Source organism: Rana temporaria, chromosome 12, assembly GCF_905171775.1.
Source record: "Rana temporaria chromosome 12, aRanTem1.1, whole genome shotgun sequence".
In the NCBI taxonomy this organism is placed as follows: domain Eukaryota; kingdom Metazoa; phylum Chordata; class Amphibia; order Anura; family Ranidae; genus Rana; species Rana temporaria.
In genome coordinates, this window is record NC_053500.1 from 140534863 (window position 1) to 140543640 (window position 8778).

The following is an 8778-nucleotide window of genomic DNA, read 5'->3' on the forward strand; positions in this document are numbered from 1 at the left end:
CATTGACAAACCATCGATTTCTGAAAATGCGTCCATGCGTTGTCTTCCAGATTCTTTACAAGGAGAAGGACTCGGACAATCCGCCTTATTTCTGGCTGGTGGAAGGAAACGCGTCTCGCAGCGTCCAGCTGACCAATCTGGGGAAGTACGTTCTGTATGAGATCCAGGTCTTGGCCTTCACCAGGATAGGCGATGGCGTGGCCAGCACCCCGGCCATTCTGGAGAGAACTCTGGATGATGGTGAGATTGTAGGACCACTGAAGATGTGATGAGAAGTCGTATTTATTGGGAACGTTTTTTTTTTTTTTTTTTTCAGTGGTAGCTGTACTTTTTATGCAAGAGCAAGGCCTATGGGATCATTTTTATAAATGTGCACTTTGTTACAGTTGGGGGAGAAAATACATTTAAATTTTTTTTATTTTCAAGCATTCAAAGTGAATAGAAATGATCAATCATGCTCAACCATTTACAAAAAAAAGTATTTATTGTTCCAGAAAATGTGAAAAAAATCTTGCTGTCAGCCGCTAGACTGATTTGTCTCTCAGCCCAGGCTAACGGTGTAACACAAGCCGGCGGGTACTCTTTCCGTGCTGCCCTAGGCCAGTATACAGCATTGCTGCCAACCAAACATTATCCATTCAAGTGAATGGGGGGGGGGGGGCACTCACCAACCTCCCTGCAACTGTGTGCAATGCATATGCTTGTTTTGCGGGCTTTTTAGGGGTTAAAACAAATAGTGAGGAGGGTGACATGATGCCCCCTCAAAATTGATCTTCTGCAGATGGCATTTCAGAGGTCTAATTGCACCATTTATAGTCACATTAGTTGCATTCTCCCTGTAAATGTTATTTGTAACAAAGAATCAATATGGTACAAATAATTATATAGCACTTTCAGTGTTTTTTTTCTAGGAACTGATATGAATATGATATGTTGCGTATTTTCGAGGGTGGAAATGTTTTGTCTCCAAAAATCAATTAACAAATCTTTTATGACCGCATGTAGAAATTCTGGAATTTCTCTTAATCTGTCTTTTTTTTATTTATTTTTTTAGTTCCAGGGCCCCCAGTAGGAATACTTTTTCCCGAGGTGAGAACGACCTCTGTCCGCCTGATCTGGCAGCCGCCAGCCGCCCCCAACGGCATCATTTTGGGTAAGAACCGGGGATTTGGGTTCTGGTCTCTCTAGAAATGAAGATTTCAGAGTTGAATTGATGGTGCTGCATACTTGTTCTGGGTTAGTAAATCAGAGTGTGCAAGATACTTTTTTTTTTAATGTCGTGTGACAGTGGACCACGTCACTAGTTTTTTATTTATTTTTCTTACAGTTTAATTTCTTTACACACACACATATATATATTATAAAATTATTATTTCTTGAAATGCTTTTTTTTTTTTGAGGGGGTATGTCAGTGATTTATTTATTTTTTAATTATTTTTACAATTGAATTTTGAAATATTTATGAAAATGTTTCCTTTTTTTTTTAATCAACTCTGTTGGGGGGGGGGGGGTCTTTGGTGAGATATCACCCCTTTGAGACAGAAAAAGGGTCTAAGGTCATAGATTCCCCAGTCCCTTTCTCTGTAGCCTCAGCTGCACTGAAGATGAATGGAGAGGAGACAGAAGCTCCTCTCCATTCATAAACTAAAGCATTGTAAACAAAGTTTACGATGCTCAGTTATGAATGGACAGTCAGTGAACGCTAACTCTGTGCATTCCGAAAAGGAAGGAGCCGGTAAATGACAGATTTACTGGCTCCTTCCTCCACTCTCCATCCTCACAGATCTGGGACAGGGGGAGCGGAGGAGGACACGGAGGGGGAGCGGAGGAGGACACGGAGGGGGAGCAGAGGAGGACACGGAGGGGGAGCAGAGGAGGACACGGAGGGGGAGCAGAGGAGGACATGGTGGGGGACCTTAGACGCACGGAGGGGGACAGTCGGAGACGATCGGTGCGGCGGTGGGGGCCACTACAAGCACCAATCTCTCTGTATAGATTTTAATAAAGCATCTGACAGCCATAGGAGGGAGAGGAGGAGAAGCGTCTGTCAGCTTCTTTATTGAAAACTATATACAGGGAGATCGGTGCTAGCTGTCACCCCATCATATGGGGCTTCTGATGGAAATTACAAGTGGCTGGTATAGCAAACATTACACAGGCATGGTCCACTGTTGTCCCCATTAGGAACTACCTCTGAGACATTCCATGCAACCATCGCTGGAGTGCATGTAGACAAGAAGGCTACAGGAGATTAGCATCAACACAATGGATAGAAGAAAAAGTGAAAAGTATTTTATTTATTTTTTTAAGGAAATTATACATTGTCATTCAGTTCGGGTTTACAGCAACTTTATTAATGAAAGACGTTCTATGACAATGCCACGCTTAAGTCATGTGACCGCTGCCAGCGAATGACAACAGATAATGATTACCTGTTGTAGTTCAGTAAACAATTATTGTATTTTTTTCCCCAACAGCCTATCAGATAACTCACCGGCTCAATACAACCAATGCCAACACCGCAACAGTGGATGTTCTGAACCCAAGTGTACGGCAGTATACCGCTACGGCGCTGAGGCCGGAATCTGTCTACCTGTTCAGAATCACCGCCCAGACTCGCAAAGGATGGGGAGAGGCGGCTGAAGCACTGGTGGTCACCACAGAGAAGCGAGGTACAAGATGGCATATTTTAGAACCTTTCTTATTTAATCTGGAGGGTATCCAAAGACAATTTCTTTAAATTTAAGAAAGAGTAGGGAAGGGTTAGAACTCTTGGTTTTGGGAGAGGGGGTGTCACTTCCTCTATTGGAGACACAACATGAAGTGAGAAAATATCTCATCTTAGGGCCTGTTAACATTATGCCATGTAGCAACACGTTACAAACGTTGGTTTGATGTGGTGCCTCCAGTGGTAGAATGCCCATGCTGCATTTCCCATCTCGGACCCTCCAACAAGTCCAATTTAAAGTGGACACTCTTACTTTACCAAACATTGGGATAGTGTTTATTTGTTAAAGCTCAACTTTTAGCCCCTTCTCTCTCTGGAGGCCACCTGGAAGTATCCCTTTCCATTTTTTTTTTTTTAATACCCTTTCCTTTTATGTCTTGGGGCTGGTCACGTGATGCATTGGGTCTTCCCCAATGGCGTCCCCCAATCTTTTACAATAACTTCCCCCCCAATCTTCTCCCATGGCATTCCCCAATGGTGGGCAGTCCTTGATGGTGCAGAAAGTGGCACTGAGCCTAAGCTTCTCTTTTGACTTAAGAATTTTAGCCTGGAGTTAGTTGGGTCTTGAATGCCCATCAGGGTATGGTGACACTATTCTTTGGCTTTGCAATAGCTGTACAAACGTTGCACAGAACTAAGAGTTCTCCGATATCTCATCGTTGGCAGAGTCCTCATCAAACATAGTTCGTCAGTTTGTGATTTTGTTACCCAGCATCCAGAATAAAAGTGTTGGGTGAAGTTGTCCCGCATTGAAATCCACATTCCTATCTCTATTTCAGAGCGTCCTCAGTCGCCTAGCAAGCCGGGGGTTCTACAGGAAGACGTGAAGTCACGGAGCGTCCTCTTGGCGTGGGAACCTGGCAGCGATGGCCTTTCTCCTGTCCGTTACTACACCATCCAGACCCGAGAACTGCCCAAGGGGCGTTGGGTTGTCCACTCCGCTTCCATCAGTCACAATGCCACCTCTGCTCTTGTGGACAGGTGAGAGTTAATTGTGATCCAAGGGAAGATGTGTCTGTGGATTGTAGAGAAAAAAGTCACTCACTATGATGGTTTCCTTTACAGGCTAAAACCGTTCACATCATACAAGTTCAGAGTGAAGGCCACCAATGACATCGGGGACAGCGAATATAGTGAAGAGTCGGAATCCCTTACCACTCTGCAGGCTGGTGAGTCGCATGACCAGCTTAAATATATGAAGCATGGTTGTTTAACTTATTTGATGGTTATATAACTTTAAACCTGACCACATTGGACCAGATCCACAAAGAACTTACGGTGGCGTATCTATTGATACGCCGCGTAAGTTCTACGATGCGCCGTCGTATCTTTATTTTGTATCCACAAAACAAGATACGACTGAATTTGGGCTAGATCCGACTGACGTACGTCTTAGTATGCCGTCAGATCTTAGGTGCATATTTACGCTGGCCGCTTCCGTTGATTTCCGCGTAGAGTATGCAAACTAGCTAGATACGCCGATTCTCAAACATACGTTTGCCCGGCGCATTTTTTTACATCGTTTACGCAAGGCTTTTTTCGGCGTAACGTTACCCCTGCCTCTATGAGGTGTACGCAATGTTAGGTATGGACGTCGGGACAGCGTCGAATTTTCCATCGTTTACGAATAGGGCTTTGCGTAAGTTACGTTCACGTCGAAAGCATTGACTATTTACGACGTGATTTCCCGCATGCACACTGGGATACGTCCTTGGACGGCGCATGCGCCGTTCGTAAAAAGCATCAATTACGTGGGGTCATACCAGATTACCATACAACACGCCCACTCCAAGCCTACTTTGAATTACGCTGGCTTACGCAGGGCCGATTTACGTTACGCCGGCGCACATATGGGAGCAAGTGCTTTGTGGATACCCTACAAGCCACTCTGAGTTACGGCGGCGTAGCGCATATGAGATGCGCTACGCCCGCCTAAATATACGCCAGTTTTTGTGGATCTGGCCCTTATAGTGCCCATGTTGACATCCACATAGCCTATGTTTTAAAATAATGAAGAAAAAACAGCTCTCCGATGCATTCACATTTCCCCGTTTTTCCCTTTAAAGACCCTGCAAGCACAGAAAAATTTTGATATGCCTGAAATACACCAAGCTCCTAACTTCCTTTTGTGGGCTGACAACACACAGAACATATGCAGACTGAGTGGTGTCAGCCCTGCCCATTGTCTTTTTTGCTAAACTATTCAGCCACTCCAACTATCTTCTTATCCATACCATAGGGACTTATGCAATTGTAGTCCAAGATAAATACAGGGAGCGCTAAATAGCTTTCCCCGCAAAAAAAACACAGCACAGCACAAAAAAAAGCATTATGGCCACTAGATGGAGCTGATGATCAGAAGAGAATATTATTACAAAAAAATACAGAAAAAATACAGAACATTGTGCCCATGCGAATGATTAAGTGGTCCATGTTAAAAAAGAAAAAAAAATGTGCAAATGTCTTATTCGTTGCTAGGGCACACATTTTAATGGCTGCTATTCTCTCCTGGGATGCCAGCAGAGAGGATTAATATGCTTGGTAGGGCTTGTGGGCTTTGGGAGAGATGTGACCACCTCTATGTGACAGTGCTTGGGCCTATGCAGCCAATGGCCAAGCAAGAATGGTGTCATGGGGAGAAGGACATTGAAGTGCTCCACCCATCACCATAGTGAACTCTTGCAGCAGGGAGGTGACACGGAAGCACCAAGGTGGTTGGAGACGGGTTATCAGCAGATTTCTAACCTGATCTGACCTCAATAAACTCAAATGTTTATTGGTTGCTCCAGGCCTCTGCTCTTTGTAGGTCCCCGTTGATCTTTGTACTTTCTTACCAAATATCTCTGCGTGCTTCATCTTCTATTTTATTTTCCCACGCAGCGCCTGACGATTCTCCGCTAGTTATCTCCGTGACACCACACACCACAACCTCCGTGTTGATTCGTTGGCAGGTAAGCAATCTCTTTATAACTTCTTTTGTATTTTTTTTTTTCTACACCAAGAACGCTTTTGGATCTCTAAAGATTGACTTGGATTTGTTTCTCCCGTTAGGCGCCAACAGAAGATAAGATCAATGGCATACTTCTGGGCTTTCGCATCCGCTACCGAGAACTGGTGTATGACGGGATGAGAAGTTTTACCGTGCACAACATCAAGAACCCGGACGCCAAATGGGCTGAGCTGACCTGTAAGTTAGAACGACATCAGCGTCATTGTTAATTTGTAGAACACTGGGACCTAATGAGAATAAAACTCAGTGAAGGAACCCATAAGAATGAATGGTGCCAGATATACAAGTCGAACCTCGGATTACGAGCATAATCCATTCCAGGAGAATGCTCGTAATCCAAAGTACTCGGATATCAAAGCGAGTTTCCCCATTGAAGTCAATGGAAACGAAAATAATTTGTTCCGCATTGACTTCAATTGGAAGTACTGGGTAAGGTAATTTCATGCCCAGAAGCCGAGTAGACCAGTAGGGCGATACCTGCAGGAGCACTGGCCAACAAGTCCTACCGGCATATCCAATTTAACAATCACATTCTCAGCCGCCTTTGCTGCCACAATGGGACCACCCAATTACTTAACTCTTTTTGAAAATTCTGAACTTTGGTGCTGCATGACCCTTACTTGAAAGCCTTGACTCGGATCTCTACGCCTCTTTGACCATCTCACTGGGCTCCGGCCGACTTTGTTATACAGTGAAGTTGGCAGCCGATCTAGGCAAAACCCACAACCCCTGGGAGGTGATTTTGCAGGAGGCAATTGCCCTCATTGTCTAGGAAGCAGAGAAAGTTGGTGGTGTATAGAGCATTCCCATAGGACAACCCTATTCCCATGAGACAACTCTTCACCACACAAGAACATCCCCATAAGACAACCCATCCCATTGAGACAGCCTGTCCCTATGAGACAACACCTTCACCACAGGACAACCCTTCCATAGGACATCATCTACATGAAGCTAACCCCTTTATCATAGGACAGCATTCACAACCTTTCATCATGAGACAACTTTTCAGCATAAGACAACCCATGAGATAACTATTCCGCATGAGACAAAGCGTTCCCCATAAGACAACATCCACATGAAGACAACCCCTTCACTATGAGACAGCATTCCCATAAGAAAGCTCTTCGCCATAAGACATCATCCTCATGAGATAGCCCTTTGCCATGAGACAACATCCTCATGAGATAACCCTTTGCCATGAGACAACATCCTCATGACACATCATCCTCATGAGACAACCCTTTGCCATGAGACAACCCTTTACCATGAGACAACATCCTCATGAGACAACCCTTTGCCATGAGACAACCCTTTGCCATGAGACAACCCTTTGCCATGAGACAACCCTTTGCCATGAGACAACCCTTTGCCATGAGACAACCCTTTGCCATGAGATAACCCTTTGCCATGAGATAACCCTTTGCCATGAGACAACATCCTCATGAGACAACCCTTTGCCATGAGACAACATCCTCATGAGACAACCCTTTGCCAGGAGACAACCCTTTGCCATGAGACAACATCCTCATGAGAAAACCCTTTGCCATGAGACAACCCTTCGCCATGAGACAACCCTTTGCCATGAGACAACATCCTCATGAGAAAACCCTTTGGCAGGAGACAACCCTTTGCCATGAGACAACATCCTCATGAGATAACCCTTTGCCATGAGACAACATCCTCATGAGACAACCCTTATCCCTGCGATAACTTTTCCTCATCAGATAACTCTTAATCCTGGCACGGCTGAGCATTTTATAACATTATTTATACCGTCAAACCAACATGTGTCCAATTAGCCAATTAATGAACTGCCGTAATGGAAAATTATAGACGACACACAGCTGAGGCTTCTCCAGAAGTTCAGAGTTACACTTTAACCTTGTTCACCTTACAAGGCCACTGCCTCCCGCGGTTTGGAAACAATGCCAGCCCTCCCGAGGACAGCGCTGTAGCAGAAAACAGTGAGTCAGGCAGCTTCACACGGACTCTTCTCACCTCTGACGAAGTTCTCAGATGTGTGAAAAGAGACTTTGTTAATTAGCATCATGCTCAGTGATTACAGCGTGTGAAAGGTAACTGCGGATGTGTTGGCATCCCAGCGCTAATCGTGGCATTTCACCGCATAAAAGCCTGATAGCTGACCTGCCATTTTGTTGGTAAAAACATTTTATGAAAATAAGAAAATGGGTGTTTATAATGTGTTCTGTCTGCTGTTAGCGGGTTAAAAGATCGTTTCTCTGAAGCATAAAAACATGGTATTACCTCTGTGCAAGTTATTGTCCAATTGAAAACGAATCTTTCAGTTCAAGTTTTTATCCCGGGGATCAGCTTATAAATTGCATGTGTTAAAAAAAAATGCAAAAAACTAACTTTTTCTATTTTGTGTGTGTCCAATGTGTGTCGTTCAGCAATCTTAAGATGCAAATATAGACATTGTGGAACAAAAAACCCAAATTTCCAACAAAATCCCTCACATGAACAATCACCACACCGGCTTGTACAGACTTTTTAAGGATTTTTACGCATCGACGTAATAAAAAAATTAATAATAATAATTTAAAAGTCAGTACAAGCTGATTTGGTTCTCCCATCCTTTCAAAACTTCAACAAGCTCCTGACCAGGGGCGGACTGACCATTGGGACTCTCTGGCACTGCCCGAGGGCCCCATGCCACTAGGGGGCCCCATCAGGGTTGCCAGGCTCAATAAAACCAGGGACAGTGTGTAAAAATCTGTGTTTTTTTTTACATCTGTCCCTGATATGTCCGAAACCGACATGCTTTTGATGTGAAAATCCTGAGATTTTAGCTGCCCCGCCTCTGCACTTCCTCCTGGCGTGGTGGCCATCTGTAAGCCTGGGTGCTCCATAATCTTCTATTGCCCGGGGGCCCCATGAGTTGTCAGTCCACCCCTGCCTATGACTAAGCTCCAGGGGGCGGAGCGAAACCTGTTGGAGGCGTGGCCTGGTCAGACTCCAGGCTGAGGTTGCCACTCAACTCGCCTCCCTAGGATCTTTCAGATGTGCGCCAATAGGG

The 8778-nt window shown here is 44.7% G+C and overlaps 1 protein-coding gene and 1 long non-coding RNA gene across 3 annotated transcripts in view; one reads left to right on the forward strand and one right to left on the reverse strand.

The window, feature by feature from the left end:
- Positions 1 to 8778, forward strand: part of SDK2 (sidekick cell adhesion molecule 2) — a 582140-nt gene that overhangs the window by 528333 nt on the left and 45029 nt on the right. For both annotated transcript variants that reach the window (XM_040330991.1, XM_040330992.1), the window contains exons 27-33: positions 51 to 240; positions 1055 to 1153; positions 2478 to 2672; positions 3508 to 3709; positions 3794 to 3897; positions 5609 to 5679; positions 5780 to 5915. In XM_040330991.1, the coding sequence (XP_040186925.1) occupies positions 51 to 240; positions 1055 to 1153; positions 2478 to 2672; positions 3508 to 3709; positions 3794 to 3897; positions 5609 to 5679; positions 5780 to 5915 (997 nt within the window). The remainder of the gene's footprint in view (positions 1 to 50; positions 241 to 1054; positions 1154 to 2477; positions 2673 to 3507; positions 3710 to 3793; positions 3898 to 5608; positions 5680 to 5779; positions 5916 to 8778) is intronic.
- On the reverse strand, positions 2328 to 5811 carry LOC120919041. Its single transcript, XR_005744507.1, has 2 exons — positions 5563 to 5811; positions 2328 to 3743 (listed from the first exon to the last, which is right to left on the reverse strand). It is a non-coding gene; the product is annotated as an uncharacterized LOC120919041 (long non-coding RNA).